Source organism: Xyrauchen texanus, chromosome 22, assembly GCF_025860055.1.
Source record: "Xyrauchen texanus isolate HMW12.3.18 chromosome 22, RBS_HiC_50CHRs, whole genome shotgun sequence".
Lineage (NCBI taxonomy): Eukaryota > Metazoa > Chordata > Actinopteri > Cypriniformes > Catostomidae > Xyrauchen > Xyrauchen texanus.
The window spans coordinates 2707176-2724782 of NC_068297.1; the positions used below are offsets into that span (position 1 = coordinate 2707176).

The window sequence follows — 17607 nt, forward strand, 5'->3', positions numbered from 1 at the left end:
TCAGAATTTTGCATGCATTTGATGTTTACATCTACTTAACTGCTTCTGGCTTGTACTGCATATACAGCAAAGCATGGCCGCCAAACGTGCCAACTGATAACTGCACCCATTAATGAGGACTTGCCTTGCGTCTGTCAGCAGCCCAATATATGTTCCAATCTTTCTGATTCTTAGGACACACTATGTGGTAAAAGACCAGAGTGAAAATTACTTATTGGTACAATTAATCATGGGTTTAAACAGGCTCCAGCCGCAATAAAACCGAGCCAATTACATGATAACTCCATTCTAACGGCACTCACTCAGTCTCTTGCTTCCGCCCCATGTAATTATTCCAGTACCATTCCGAATGAGGAACTCGGATTTACTCAAAGGCAAACTGGAGTGGCACTACTGAACATCTGGAAGTCTTCACTCAACGTCATAGGTTGAAAGACCATATAGCACCTGTGTTATATATTAAACTATCCACTGTTTCCCTGCGCAATTCCGAGTTTCCTACAGTTAAACATGCCAGCCTCAAGTTTATGCCATGGAAATCACTGAAATGGCCCAGTGAACATTGGGCCGAGAGCGTATCCTGTCACATTTGTCTTGGGTTGCTTGGTGACAACGAAATTATAGTACTTCTCAGTTCATTTAGAAACGAATCGGAACGTACTTTCATCATGTTTTGGCTTGCAAAAGCCCCATCAACATCGTAAAACATTTGTTTACTTTCAGCTCAGCCATTAACTTCATTTTGAGAGTATTCGGCATAAACAAGATGCAAGATACAAAAGACAGAGACGGAACTATCCTAGACTGTTTGTCTGTGGCGCATTTCCATAGAGGTCTCAGCAAAACTGTTCATTGCCATTAAAGGAATTCACAAACAAGAGGTGCATGATACATTGCTAGCTGATATATTACTCAAAGATAACTTTAATTGAATTATTATTGGTATCGATATTATCAGTGGAATCACAGCCGATAATTGTAACCGTTAATACTTACTTTTTTGTAAAGTGCTTGTAAGTCCTACCCAATCTTAAGCAATAGTGTGCATGGCCTGGAAAGTTAGCATGTCATGTCGCTCACTCGTTCAGACCTTTCTAACGATACATGACAAGCGACTTTACGATATGCGCAAGGTTTTAACGATACCTATTCTGATACTGATCATATTTCAAAAGGAAATTAGCTCAGGTGCATGATATTTTGTTGGTTGACATATTATTCGCAAATAACTGGGAAAATTCAACTATTATCGAAACCGATAGTGGAATAACAACTGATAATTTTACCCGATAAATTTTTTAAGAGCTAACCATTCTCACAAATAGCCAAGTTACTAAATAAGGTCACTCACTAGTTGAGACCTTTGGGAAATTTAAACTATTATCGAAACCGATCCTGGAATTACAGCTGATCATTTTAACCGATATTGTGTTACGATATATTTGCTTGCACAATTTTTTTTATTTTATTGTAATGTGCTTATAAGATCTAACCATTCTTAATCAATAGTGTGCATGACCTTGAAAGTTAGCATGTCATGTCGCTCACTCGTTCAGACCTTTCTAACGATATTTGACACGCGACTTTCCGATATGCGCAAAGTTTCCCAAACAATCAGAATTCTCATTCTGATTGTTTCAAAAGCAAATTAGCACAGGTGCATGATATTTTGTTGGTTGACATATTACTCACAAATAACTGGGAAAATTAAACTATTATCGAAACCGATAGTGGAATTACAACCGATAATTTTACCCGATATTTATTTAAGCGCTAACCATTCTCACACTACAGCGTGCATGCGTGCAAGCATGACTCGGACAGACAATGTTTCTTTCCATGATGGTATGTCATGTCACTCACTATTCGTGAACTTTCCCACGATATATGACTATCCGATCTGTGTGACGTTTTTACCGATTTCGGTTATGATCGATAAAATCATATTTAGTTTTTTCTCCCCAATTTGTAACGCCGAGTTCCCAATGCGCTCTAGGTCTTCGTGGTGGCGTAGTGACTCGCCTTAATCCGGGTGGCGGAGGACGAATCTCGGTTGCTCCCGCATCTGAGACCGTCAATCCGCGCATCTTATCGCATGGCTCGTTGAGCGCGTTACAGCGGAGACATATCGCAATTGGAGGCTTCATGCCATCCACCGTGGCATCCACGCGCAATTCACCACGCACGCCCCACCGAGACCGAGAACCACATTATAGCGACCACGAGGAGGTTACCCCATGTGACTCTAACCTCCCTAGCAACCGGCCAATTTGGTTGCTTAGGAGACCTGACTGGAGTCACTCAGCACACCCCAGATTCGAACACACGACTCCAGGTGCCGGTTGCATAAACATAGCCATTAACTGAAGACTGCATCTAACAATTAGTTTGACTAGCTAAAGATGCCATAGAAAGCCTGTTGCATAAAACAAGCTCACAGTTGTCTTTAGTAAGACGGTGTAATTTGCATTGCATTGTGGGAAAAATAAGACACTGAACAGCTTAAAAAAAATGGCCGACAGTGGACGCTCAATACATTTTTTATTCGCTGAGAATATTTGCTTATTAGAGGACTACAATGCTTCAAAATATATTTTAATGAACACATTTAGTGATTTAACCCAAATAATTAAAAACACAACATTTTGTTTCCATTTTTGAAGTCAATGTCTTCAACCAAGTCTCAACTCAAGCCCCTTTCAGCCCCCACTGGCTCAGCTGACAAAACAAAACAAACAAAAGTTAGCCTGAGGTGTGCTGTCTTACATTTTGGTCTTTAATTAGACTGATCGAAGTTTTTATGCAACTGACTGAAAAAATGAAGACCAACATTTTAGACGACTAACTAGTAAGACTAGTCTAAAACAGTTTTATGCAACCGGCCCCAGGGGTGAAAGTCAGCGTCAATACTCAGTGAGCACCCCCCCCCCGCCCCATCCCCCAGTATAATCATATTTCTTAAGCAATTTAGTAGTTAAAAGTTGGCTTTTACAGTTTATGCATTGTAAAGAACAATTAAATGACACCTATTTGAGTCAAATGAGTGGGGCAGTGGTGGCTCAGTGGTTGAGGCTCAGGGTATCTGACCAGAAGGTCGGGGGTTCAAGCCCCAGCACCACCAAGATGCCACTGTTGGGCCCTTGAGTAAGGCACTTAACTCCAGGTTGCTCCGGGGGGATTGTCCCTGTAATAAGCGCACTGTAAGTTGCTTTGGATAAAAGCCTCTGCCAAATGCATAAATGTAAATAAGCTAGCCGCTGCAGTTGAAAGAGTTAAAACGCAGTAAAATTAAAAGTAAAATTATCGGTAATCGCCATTGACCCAGAAATTCCTTATCAATGCTTCACTATTAAAAGCGTGATCTGCTGCATTCAAAATTTGGTTCGCCATTCACTAATTGCATTACATCACAAAAGATCAGAACTGAAACTGCCAGGTTTTCTAGCGGTTACTGGCTTGGGAACGCTCAAGTAGCTCTATCATTGGTAAATTGCTCATTACCTGTGCATTACTCACCAACCACAACAGCAAAACCCTCCAAATTGGCTGTGAGAACGCTTTAAAGCCTCCAAAAGCCATTTCTCCAACACAAGCTAGCATTTAAAACACCCACACTTCTGCGCCTGATGGAAGATTATAACTCGCCGTCGGTGAGCTGCAAAGTCACATACTGTACGCAATATGCTAAATAAGTAGTATTTCTCGGCCGTAAACAGAAGTTACGGAAAACAAAACGAAATTAAACCTCCTTTGCGTTTCCAAAAAGGATTGAATTCCCGCTTATTTGAATCTCCAGCAGAATTCTGTGACTTTTTTGGAGGAAAATTACACCGACCACTAATTGTGCCAAACAATTCCAATACTTCAGGACTTGACCACTTTAAAATGGTGCTGCGCTGCGATTATAAATATAACTCTTTTATGGCTCTGTTATTACGTACTGAGAAGGGGGAGAGCGGGCCCATTTTGTGGCTGTAGCGCCTGATGGCTTCTCTGATGTGGGTTGGTTGGATGGCACTGCTCTGAGCCTCTGCGCCGCAGGCTGCTGCGCTCTGCATTGGAGAAGAGAGAGAAAAAATACAGCTTGTATTATTGCTAAATCAAAAACACAGTGGGAGACCTGCAGTTTAATGCACAAACACACAGCCCGACCAGGACGGGGCACACACAAACACACACGTTATACAGAATCAATATTGGGTATTGAGATGGGTCACGCCTTTACCTCTGAAGAGATTTAACAGCTAGGTGTCATTTGATGCTTTATGAACTTCCAGCACAACAGTGAACATTAGTGCTCCGTGTGATTGGCTGTATTTGTTGTTTCTCTAAATTTATCAGCGAGAAGAGAACTATTTAACTTAGTACCTCTTAGCAGAGGAGGGAAAACATCATCCATATTTTGACGTTTGCAATAAACTGTATTCAGTAAAACTAGCATGACAAGTAAAGGAAACTATAAATGTTTCTGAGCCAATTATAAAGTAATAGTTCACCCAAAAATGCCAATTCTGTTCAACGTCATTCCAAAACATGTATGACTTTCTTAAGAACATGCTGGATGTTGTTTTCCATGTAATCAAATGAATTAGGAGTGGGGAAGTATTTAAATCAGTGCTATTTTCGTTAACGAAAACTAAAAAATAAACTACATTTTAGCAATAAAATACTAAAAATTAAAAGTAAAATAAAAACTAACTAAACTAGGAAATAGAAGTGGGCGATATACCGGTAAACACGATAAACCGATATATATTTGCCAACCGGTATACATTATTTACAGATTATCGCCTTTATCGCGGTAACTCAAAACTGCCACATGAGAAATGTGTACAGCACTTAACACGTACACATTACACAGAACATAAGAGATGATTATTAAGGGAAAAGTGCGTCTTCTGAGGTGCGGAATTAGTTTGTCTTTAGAAAACGTGATCCTGAGCAGAAAACAAAGTTTGTACATTGTGTGTGTCGATGTATGTAAATATCCATGTGTGTGTGTATATATCAGTGTTCAGAGCTCCTCGTCAGTTTTTCACGTGTCATTAGATGAAAAGCACGTCTAGAACACGAGAACAAATGAATCCGCTTCTGAAGCCCGAAATATCACTTGAGCGACCGTCAGACAATAATGAGATTCATCTCGCGCTCTAAACACGCCTCCCATCCAATCACATGCAGCTGTGTTTTGTGCGCGTGTTGCACGGACGCGCAATCTGAAACACGCGAGTGCACGCGAGTACTGAAGTCATCCCAGCCCCTTCATTTGTGCTGCTGTGACAGAAAAAGTGCAGATCACACCCGCTACTCATTCTGGTCTCTCAATGTCGGTGTCACGTGGGTGTTTAAAATACACATCAAAACACATCCAATGATGTTTGATATCAGGAAACAATCCATCCATATCGTATTCTTTATATAGATTATATAGATTATTAAAACACTAAGAGCATAATTAAGTGTTTATTTAAAGATGTTATTTTCTTTGTTGCATTGCTTTGAGAAGATGTTACATTTCTTGAGGAAAGTTAATAATAATAATAATAATAAGAAGAAAATTGGTGCACGTCATCAGACTGAAATGTGACATTTATTTTGATTGTTTTACTTTGACTATGTTTTAAGTTTCAAGTTCAAAATAAAGAGCAAATTATTCATTAGTTTTGTTGTTCGTTATGCGGCGGCTCATTTTAGCTTATCGCGGCCCATTCAGGACATTTCGCGGCCGACCCACCGTCCCGCTCTGTTCTCCCGATGGCCAGTCCCGCCCCTGATCGGCCCCAAAGTGCATCAGCCCGCCGGAAAAATGCCCAGTATGCCAGATAACCAGTCCAACCCTGGTTTTGGACAAAGTTAAGATCTCAGTTTGAAAAAGGCATACATGAGAATATTCTTCAACACACCCCAGCATGTCAGTGTGCGAGTTTTACAATTTTATGCACAATCTTTAATCTTAAAAGAATGTGGACTCCATGCGTTGCTTCCTAAAAAATATAAAGCATATATAAAGAAATTTCCATCTTGAAAATGGTGGCATGTTTTAAATAATGCTGACTCGTGCCTCAGTCTGAAAGAACGGACAGGAAATGCATTTGCAATAATCATTTACAATCATTATTTAGTCAAACGTGTGGTATTTCAAATATAAAGTTAAATATAAAGTCTAAATCACCCTTTTGAGGTGGGACTACTCCTCTTGGTGGATGAACGTCTGGTTTTGCATTATTGACATTAATCCTGTGTTGAGTTTGTTCTACATCAATTCATTCAATATCAATATTTCCTGAGAGCTCCAAGTTAACATGAAATATCATTCAGAAACCATTTTACCTTTCATGATCCGACTTATTTTAGGATATTCAACAAGAACAAATGTAAGACGGGACTCAATTTTCTCAATGGTGAAATGCATCAGCTGGACTCTACCTTTTTTCTTTTCCTCTGTTTAATCTTACTGCCGCCATCTTGTGCGAGGCCTCCGTTGCCCTGCGCCATCGAGTGCATCCTACCCTGCTGTCCCGCTGTCAGAGGGCCACTTGGGGTGGATGGGGGGGTGTTCTCTGGGGAGTCGGTTTCCTTTTTGGTGCTTGAGGCCTGACGATAGAGCAGGAAAACATTAATGGAAATGTCCTTGTTGAGGTGTCGAAAGTAGCGTAGAGGATGAATCTCAGTTGCTTCCGCGTCTGAGACCGTCAATCCGCGAATCTTATCATGTGACTTGTTGAGCGTGTTACCGCAGAGACGTAGCACGTGTGTAGGCTCATGCTATTCTCTGCGGAACCCACGCACAACTCACCACGTGCCCCACCGAGAGCAAGAACCACATTATAGCGACCACAAGGAGGTTACCCCAACATGACTCTACCCATCCTGACTGGAGTCACTCAGCAAGCACTGGATTCAAACTTGTGACTCCAGGTTTGGCAGTCACCGTCTTTACTTGCTGAGCTACCCAGGCCCCCTGGCTTTCATTTCTAATGGACAAGCACTCGGAGAAAACTGCTGAAGCATCCCTACCCATGATTATAATGTCCAATATAGCCGTTGGAAACTAAATGGTAAATGATCTGCACTTATATAGCACCTTTTTAAGCCTTAACGGTATTCAAAGCACTTTACACTGTGACTCATTCACCCATTCACACACCAATGGCGGCAGAGCTGCTATGTAAGGTGCTAGCCTGCCATTGGGAGCAACTTGGGGTTCAGTGTCTTGCCCAAGGACACTTCGGCATGTGGAGTCATGTGGGCCGGGAATCGAACCACCAACCACTGCGATTAGTGGCCGACCTGCTCTACCAACTGAGCCACAGCCTGGTGGGTAGGCCTAGTGGATTTGACAATAATAATGGTGAGCAATAATAAGCATGATTCAATAATGGGACAATCCCCCCGGAGCAACCTGGAGTTAAGTGCCGTGCTCAAGGACACAATGGTGGTGGCTGTGGGAATCGAACCAGCAACCTTCTGATTACCAGTTATGCGCTTTAGCCCACTACGCCACCACCACTTACTTACTATATATGCTGTGTAAACTGAAACAATGGTAACCAAATTTTTACAGTTAAAGGAATAGTCTGACCAAAAATGTAAACGTTGTCATCGTACACTCATCTTTCTTTCATGGGACACTAAAGAAGATTTGATGAATGTTGACATTAACTATCAAAAAGCAAAACCATTGTCTGTACCTCAGCAGAAGATTTGGAGTACTTAATGAAAGTGGCTGATATGGCGTGCTGAAAAGGGTCGCCCGTTTTGGGAGTCATATCTTGTTTAACCAACAGGGCGAGATCAACAACCTAAAATATAAAAAAATATCATCAACTTATGAGTAATGACACTTGATATAAAAGAACAATATTAAAAAAAAAATTATTATCGAACATTAAATGATCAAAGTACCCAACTGGATTGCTTCCAAATAATTTAGGAGTCACATAAGAATTATTACATTGAAAACCAAGATGCAGGAAAAGTGGCAATTTTGAAAATGTCAAAGTGGTTCTGTAAATGAGAGACTCTATCATTATAGAGGAACTTTGGAGGTTTGGAACAGTGTGATTTCACTCCTTCTTTGGTTAGAGGGGAAAATGAACCGACTGACTGTGGTGTGACCCACCTGAGCCACCGTCTCGTAGGCCAGATATGAGAGGATCTCCATGGACATGGCGTTGGGCTTCACGTCAAGACTGCTGCAGTCCAACCACTCACGGAATTTCAAAGCCTTCTTTGCTAAACGGAGCAAATCATAGTAAAATGATGTGGCATGTTGATGTACCAGACATAAAAGGTTTTGTAAACCATTAGAGAAGGATTAAAGCAAACCAGAAATGTACTTAAATAAAATAACAAAAACAAATATGTGAATTTAATCTGCAACAAAACTCTTTTCATGCAAAAAATAAGTTCGGTCCCTCTTTATACCAGGAATCTTTAACTATTATGTTCTAACATTAAAGAGCAACTATTATTTTTTTTTCAAATATGATCCCCCGAGAGGGATTAAGGCCGACTGCTGAAGGTCGTGCGACGAGAGAGAGAGAGAGAGATCGTATATGGTCAGCTGACCATCATGTGTGTGTTTGTGTCTTTTGTTTACGTTTCTCGTTAAACTATTATTTATATTGTCAAGCCGGTTCTCACCTCCTCCTTGCCCTTTTATATCCCTTTACAGTGGTGTAGTGACCCACCTCAATCCGGGTGGCGGACGACGAATCTCAGTTGCCTCCGCATCTGAGACCATCACGTGGCTTGATGAGCGCGTTACCATGGAGACATAGCACGTGTGGAGGCATCACGCTGTTCTCCGTGGCATCCACACACAACTCACCACACGCTCCACCGGGAGTGAGAACCACATTATAGCCACCACAAGGAGGTTACCCCATGTAACTCTACCCTCCCTAGCAACACGGCCAATTTGGTTGCTTAGGAGACCTGACTGGAGTCACTCAGCACGCCCTGGATTCGAACTAGCGAACTCCAGGGGTGGTAACCAGCGTCTTTACCACTGAGCTACCCCGGCGATTAAACATGTTTTTGATATTTAGAAACAGCAAAGTGGGATGCATTTCTTTTATAGACTATTCAGATAACGTAGATTGAATATAATAAAAATGGTTTCTTTAAAAAAAAAGTTACTATTGTTTGTTAATCAACCCTTCACTAAGCCCCGCCCAAAAAGCACTTCTGACCAATCCTGTTTTAGCAAATGTTGCCCTGCCACCATTACTTGTGTTTGCAATTTTCCAATGACAGCCTATGGAAGTAATGTGTGTCTAAATATAAATAAAAATGAAAGCACCAGTGTTAGCAACTGCAAAAGTTCCCGTACAGCCTGAGGAGGTGATGGCACGAATGAATACTCACAGAAACTGAGCTGACGACTCTCACAGAAATCACTATACTGACTGGAATCCATGTTTCTGGTCATTTTCTCGATTCTCTGTATAAAAAAGGAGGGATAGAGTATCAGTTATTCTCAAAAGCACCTGTAACCCTGTAGCACTTATCCTCAACATCGTCTATTACTATAAAACCCAATACATCCTATAATTCTTATGCACCACTGGTCTTAAATGATGCATGGAATTCAATAAGCTGATAACAAAGCCAATAAAACAGTGATTTCTACCTACAGAAGCCTTAAACATAACTACATAATGGGATGTTGTAAAACTAATTCCAGAGTCGTGCACCTGGATCCATTAAACAGAATGACTGCTGACTAGAGGTCAAACCCAGAGAATGAAGACAATAAAAGTGTCATGTATATCAACATTGCTCAGTTCACTTGTTATGTTGAGTGCTTAAAGCTGAAGTGTGTAATTTCTGTGCTACTAACGTTGACTGTTTTCAAACAGGTTTCCCAGATACTCTACATGTCATTTAGACAAACAGATTTACAATATATCATTGGTTGTGTCAAAGATGCCATGCTGGGCTGTTTGGCTGTTTGTTTCCTCAAAGCAACAAAGTAATGTTTTAATTGCACCACAGTGTTTAAATTTTTTAGGGAAATCAACCCATGAATGTATTAGTTATAGTTGTCTCAACATATAGAGCGCAACAGACGGTCCTCGAATCTGATTGGACGAGAGACGTTCCAGGAGATCTGATGGTCTGACACCATCAGCACTCGGAAGCTTCACTGTGTGTGTGTAACCGGTCCTATTCGCCCCGCTCCAAACGGGACTCGAACCTAGGTCTCCGGTGTGGGAGGCGGGTGCTCTAACAAGGAGGCTAAAGGCTGACCTCTTGAGGTCAGGAGAGTGAGGTTTACACACTGCACAGCTATCTACCAGCTGGCTCCCGTTACATGTGTATCACTCCGCTTGTGTTTGTGCCGTTCTAAACTAAAGTGTAAGAGTAGTGCAGATCTGTTAAGCGCTACTGTATAAGTGTCTCTTATGTGTATTTTTTATTTTATTTCTTGACATTACATATGTTAGCCAACAGGTGGTGGCAAAAGATCATTTTTGTGTGTAATATGACACATAAAAAGTCAGTGTTTACATACAACTGCTCGTTGTGATCACTTGTATTACTACTAAAGCAATAAAACGAACAACTTCAGCATTACGACTCATCACAGCTGAGAGACACAACAGACTGATTAATTACATAACATGTACATAATATGTACTGTTCAAAATGGCGGAGGACATTGCGGTTTCTATAGTGAAAGAATCTTTCATCAGCTACTGCGAAATAGGGAGAATTACCCCCGCTTGGATGGCTACATTTCCAGTGAGAAAGCTGATCTTCAGAAAGCTGACAGCATCTCTGCTTGGGTGTGGCAACAAATGATCACACATGCTCCGTATCTCTCTCTCTCTCTCTCTCAAACACACACACACACACACACACACACTCTCTCTCTCTCTCTCTCTCTCTCTCTCATCACATACGCATACTCACACACACACACACGGCACACAAACACGCACACGTGCGCACTCTCACACACACTCTCACACACTCTCACACACACTCACATCCATCCTTGTTTATCCAATAACTTGTTAGTAACAGCACAAGCCGTGATACTATCTCTGAAGTATCATTTTTGAATTACTAACGGAGGTTTGGATGCATCATTTGTTTTGAACCAGCAACGGCAGATTCTGATTGGTCGCATAGTAGTTTCATGCACAAATGCTCTTTTTATGCCCCCCCCCAAATTGTTTTATTTACTTGCTCATTGAACTGTTGTATATAAGCAATATCACACTCGCAATCATGCTATATGGGCCAACATCAGCACTGCTGTAATTACCTACGAAGCACAGCAGTGCTGATATAGGGCTGTATCGCACTCTTGCTCGTGTGATATTGCTTCAATATATATACACAAATACATAGGAAGTTTGAGGTTGTAAGGAGAGCGACTTAATTGCATCATTCACAGTGCATCATGGGGCGGTCGCGGCAGAGCTCTTTTGGCCTGCTACGAAGGCCGTTATTCTATGATTGGTGGATATTTCTCTACTGAATCATGGGTAGTGTAGTTCTTCACTAGGAATTTTGCTATTAAACGCAGTTGAAATAACATGTACCGCTGGCTTCAACAACCTCAGAGCTCACAGTAAGACGGTCTTTAAAGGTTTCTATAAGTTAGTGACAAAAATAAATAACAACAGGATATTTACTTCTGTAACCGAACTGTTGCACTCTACTGTATTAATCTGGGATAAGGCATTCTGTTGTTCGCTTTTGTCTGGAACAAATGAAACGAATCCTATGATTAACGTTCCTTTCAGGGGAGCAAGAATGACATTTGGAATTGCCCCATAGTTTTCATCATTTATTTTTTAACCTATAATAATCTCTTCCATGAAGATGTTGTGGTATCTATAATGGTCTGGTGTGATGTCATGGTTTAAACCACCATTTTATCAGCCACTAAAGATTCAAATTTACAGGAGAGCCATCATTATTTCCAAGATTCTTGCCATGTGATGAAGTTGAGCAACAAGAGCAGGACTGTCTTTGTCGACTTTTAAGACAGCCGTGCGCTGAAACGAATCCTCTTAATAGCAACCAAACAGGTTTCACTTGGATTTACAGCTGAATGTGTTAAGTTGCAGGTCAGAACCTATAATTAGTCATTTCCTTATTCTGGACCAATTCTTCACATAGCAGTTCATTTGAGCTCTTTACCATCGTTAAAAAAAAAAAAGAAGTTCAAGGTTTACAATGCCCTTTCTTTCCCATTGAAACCTTTATGCTGCCTTTATTCTATTACGGTCTAGAGAGAGACGCATCTCTGAGCTGGTAAGTGAGAAACATCGGACCTTCAAAAGTGAAGCTCAAGTTTCTTAATTACAATTTACGTATCCCTTATCAGTCCTACTTAACTGTACTTTTCCTTTACTCATTACAACTTCTGTTATGTATAATTGAATCTCATTTAGGCCCACTTGGAATCTATACCTACATACAAAATTAGAAAACCCATCTTTCGCATAGTATTAAACTTTACTCGCCCCTTGGCATGTTTGATTCGTAATTTTGGCTAATTTGCCAGTGCTCTCGGCTCTGTTTACAACATTTTACCATGACTAAATAGACTATGCTGCATTCAAATTTTCCCATAAAATAAGCATATAAAATGCAAAAAAATTATAAATAAAACTCTCTCTGGGCCTACTTATGCCAACTTGTATTTGTCATGGTCTGAGCTGTTGACACAATAGATGGTAAATGGTCTGCACTTATTGTATATAGCACCTTTTTTAACTTTAGAGGTTACCAAAGCGCTTTACACTGTGTCCCATTCACACACACACTCATACACCAATGATGGTAGAGCTGCCATGCTAGGCGCTAGCCTGCCATTGGGACCAACTTGGGGTTCAGTGTCTTGCCCAAGGACACTTCGGCATGTGGAGTCGTGTGGGCCGGGAATCGAACCGACAACCCAGCGATTAGTGGACAACCCGCTCTACCACCAGAGCCACAGCCGACAGAATTCGTCACAGCTGTTGTTGGTGTGTCCTACGATGTGAATAGAGGGCGATCCTCGAAGCACATGGCCGGCCACACGTGTTGAACATAAACTGGCTAAATGTTGTTATTTTTAAGGTATTGAGCTTTCGGCGTTTTCGTTTGTCTACTGCAACGGTGATACGGCTGGACTCAAAGGATGTCCCGTCTGCGACCATCTCTTCAAGGTCATTTGGGTCCATGTTGCGTAGTTTCAAATTGGCTTGTAATGTTTGAGTCGCAACTCCTTGAGAGCGCATGCCTCTTGTTTATGTCCTGTATGTACACTTTATAAGGGTCATTCAGTATCAAATCAACCCATTTTTAGACCCTCGCAGACTTTTTTTAAATAATGTTGAAAGCCAAAATATGAAATGCCATGGATCAATATTCACCATTAATCCATTATTTGGTCAAAATGACAATTTTCACCTTTGATTTTGGAGCAAAACTACATGTAAAAACAATTACTTCAGAAAGGTGACATCATCATTATTTTTATTTTTACACAGAGACAGGAACGTCTATTTCTAAAATCAGATGACTTCAGCACCTCTTGTTGCATTACATGCCCATGGTGTGAGCTTAAAAATGAGAAAAAACACTTTTTTGTGTCCTTTTTACAAAGTTGGAGTGCCTATAGCTCAAGAAGTATTAAGAATACATTATTATCCTTTTAGGTTAAGGTTCAGAATAAACTTTCCTTTATGTATCTCCATTTGTAATGCCCTATATATTAGAATCGCAGAGATATGGGACTCTCAATGTGGCTCCATGCGTTAATTTTACGAGCTTTCAATGGCTGAAAACCAAATATGGGTCACATGGAATGAAGCTAGTTTTTCTTGTCCAACAAAAAAAAGGTCCAAAGTATAAATAATGGTGAAACTAGAAATGTACCTCTATTTACTCACATAACAATAATGTCCAAAATCTAGATTTTGAGTAAAAAAAACAAAAAAAACACTTATTAATAAGCAATCAATGTGGCACTTTACTGATTTCAGTACATCTGTTAAGCTCTGGATTGCATCATTAATACACCAAAGGGCTGAAACTCTACTGTATTTGTACTGCTGTGATTGTCAAATGTTGTACATTTTACAAATAAACTTTGATTTCAACTCAGGACAATCTGATTTGATGCTCGGGGCTCCGGAGCCCAGTGTCAAGCAGGCCGGATAATTTTCAGGCCACCCAAACCAACCGGAGTCTTTTTATTTGGTTAGCTGGCACTCATTGGAAATTCCATCTTTGAAAATACATATTAATGATGTCGAGCATTGGGCTCCTGCCTGCTGGTTACACAGAGCTGCGATTTCTATTAGTGTCATTAAGAGGCGAGCGGAGGTCTCGTTTTGCAGCGCGGAGGGGGAATTCGCAGCAGCCTTGGTGTCTGGGTCCTGCTCCAAATTGGGCTGCGAGCGATACGAGACTGGAGCCACTGAACTGAAATAACTCTTGTCAACCGGTTTGACTGTGTCTTATTGACTGAAAAGTGCTGCCGGGGGGGATGTTTGAATACTATGTTTAGCCATTGATTAAATCAAAACGTTGACCCACCTGCTAATAGCCAAATTATACCCACAACAGACGGGGCGGCCGTATAGAAGGACATTGGCAAATATTTGATTTGGCCGGTCGACACTTTCATTTCATGCCAGTGTGGTCTGGATAAAGGGAATCTCAATTTGTACCACTGCTAGCGATGAGATTTCCATAGGCTCAGACCCAAAGTACACTTTGGAAATCTAGTATATTTCAATGCGTGTCACCCGTGCATCAGTGATTAACAGCCCGGAGCAGGCTATAATTAAATTTGTGGGGCATTTCATTCAAAAACGCGGCTAAGTTTAGACGATACAAACAGGATTTGCAGCGCCTCTGTTTATGCACATAAACTTCTATGCTTGAAAGAGAGTCAATGTTGAAGATATGAGGCCCTGTAAGAGATCTCTGTGTTAAAGAGGAGGGCTGTAATTGCACTGGTTTAAATGGGCTTTACAAAAACAGTCTCGGGTTGAAGAACTCAGAAAAACACCTGATGCTACTTGCATTTCGAAAGAGACCACAGAAAGATATAGTGAAAATTCAGCATGATGGAAAATGACTCTCTTATCAAGTGTTTATAAATGTTGTCTTATATGTGAATGCTTCAGACAAACTCAAAACCCTAACAACAAAGCTCCAGACCATATCTAAAGGCAGAATGAGTTCAGATTGCTAAAGTTAGTTTCTATATTGCATTATGAATGCAAAGCGCTCACTGTGTTTTCACAATGCACCATTACAGGATCACATTCAATGGTTATGATGGCATACAATGACAAGGAGAAGATTCAAATCACATTGTAATTTATTTCTGTAAATAATATGAATTGAAAAATAAAACTCAAATATTAAATGTAAGGATAAAAAGGAGGTGTGGCCGGGCAGAGGGCGGGGCCAGGTCGTGATCGTACACACCCGGTCCCGTATTAAGCTAATCAAGCCTCCCGAGAGGGATAAAGGTCGACTGCGGAGGATCGTGCAGGGGAGAGAGATCATTTACGGACATGTCCGTCATGTGTGTGTGTCTTGTGTTTAGTTTGGTAATTAAAATATTATTTGTATCATAAAGTCGGTTCTCGCCTCCTCCTTTCCATTGATCTCTTTACACTGGTGCCGAAAACCCGGGAAGGAGGAGGGATACGCCGTAGTAGAGTTCTCGCCACTACCGTCCACCCAAATGGAGCAGGGGGACGAGGAGCCCAGCCGCCTGAAAGAGAATGATGGCCGCCGACCGCGAGGGGAGAAGGGGGCTCCTAACCGACCGCTTAAGGGCCGCTGCCAGGGGCGGAGGAGTCCCCTACCGGCCGCTGAAACGTGGCGGGGTTTGAGACCGCTGACTGCGAGCGGGGAGGGGCTCGCTGCCGACCGCCTGGAGCGGGAGAAACGCTACCAGGGGCAGGGGAGACCCCTTCTGTTCCCGAGAATGTGGCGGGGCGTTCCGTCCGCCAGGGGCTGGAGGACTGCCTCAGATCCGCCCGGAGAGGCGCGGCTGTCGTCCGTTAGAGGGTGGAGGAGTGGCCGAGGAACAAGCTACGGCGTATCGGAGAACTGGATAGTAAGAGTTTTTTGTTTGTTTTTTTCATCTCTCTCTTCTCTCCGACACGACATGTCCGTCGTGTGTGTTTGTCTTCTGTTTTGGTTAATTATTAAAATATTATTTATGTTGAAATGCCGGTTCTCGCCTCCTCCTTTCCATTAACCTCTTTACAGGAGGGTATTATAACTAATATATCAACTTGTCTTGGATCCAAATGACAAACCAATGTTGGTTTCAAATATATATATATATATATATAAACAAAGTGAAATAAAAGTGGTCTCAGACCCAATCACCCAATAAAATGAATTCTTTTGCTAGGGTGCTGTAAATGGTTGCTAGGGCGTGGCTACTTCATTTCCAAGGTGATACTTAAAGACTGATTGGTAGCCCGAGTGAAATGAGCCCACCCCTGTGTCTGTACTACATTTTGATTGGGAGATATGATCCCACAGAATAAAGTGTCTTGTCATAGTAGGGAAAAAACATTGCATTCATGGACGATACCCTTGCCATAGCATTCCTATGGGGCATATTTGGGCCGTTTTACCCCCCAGGGGTAAATCTTACCCCGAAACTCATGTCATGCTCCAAAACTGGTTGCTAGGCCACATCAAATGAGTCCACCCACATGTCTTTATGAAAAATGACTTCAGTCAAGAACAATGGGCATGAAAAATATTTGGATTTTTTTACTTTTTTGGTCCATGAAAGAGGTTTGAGTTTTGGTTAAGAAAGGACTATTTTACTTTCAGAAAAACTGCCTTTATAGAGAGAAAACCAAAAATCCCCCACATTTTGTGAAAACACGAGCAAGCAAAAGTGCAAGAGTTTGCATCATCGTTTTCGGCGTTTATGATTTCCTGGGGAATTTGCAAAATACATGTCACTACCGTCCCAGAATAGTATCCCGTAGGGAAGTGCTGTCATCATGGAATTTAGGCAAAACAATGAGGACCCCAAACACCATGACGAAAACACTTTCAAACATTCCCATCTGAACATGGCAGAGAAAATAACAGATCGTCAAGAGATTTGAGAGGATTCCTGGAAGATGGACGATGTTCCCATGGAAAACACTCCAAACAGCACTGACAAAAAAGGAGAAATAAAAAAGGTGCTACTACAGCGAGACCTGTTTATATCAGATCTGATTAATCAACTGATATTATCAGCATCGGCCGACAACTTTGCGAGCTTGGGAAAAACTTGTGGAGAGAATTTAGCATTAATATTGTGTACAATAAAAAGGTTCAGTTCTTTTTTTTGTACTTCTCATACAAATAATAGTGTATTATAAATGCACATTTTCACAGAAATTGTGCAAATGAAAAAAAATATATATAATTATAAAGAAATGCAAACAAATAACAGACAGACAGATGGATATATACTATAGATCAACAGATAGACAAATATTGGACATACTGTAAACAAAACAGACAGACAAACAAACAAACAGATAGACAGATGCTGTATTAAGAGAGACAGAAAGATAAACATGTATACAAACAGACATACAGACAGAA

General features: G+C 41.1%; 1 protein-coding gene across 4 annotated transcripts in view; it reads right to left on the bottom strand.

Moving 5' to 3' along the window:
* The window catches only part of LOC127662448 (transcription initiation protein SPT3 homolog), a 147300-nt gene that overhangs the window by 13229 nt on the left and 116464 nt on the right, over positions 1-17607 (bottom strand). For all 4 annotated transcript variants that reach the window (XM_052153622.1, XM_052153620.1, XM_052153621.1 and 1 more), the window contains 5 exons: positions 9373-9448; positions 8123-8235; positions 7692-7802; positions 6427-6594; positions 3942-4052 (listed from right to left, as the gene is read on the bottom strand). In XM_052153622.1, coding sequence (XP_052009582.1) covers positions 3942-4052; positions 6427-6594; positions 7692-7802; positions 8123-8235; positions 9373-9448 — 579 coding nt within the window. The remainder of the gene's footprint in view (positions 1-3941; positions 4053-6426; positions 6595-7691; positions 7803-8122; positions 8236-9372; positions 9449-17607) is intronic.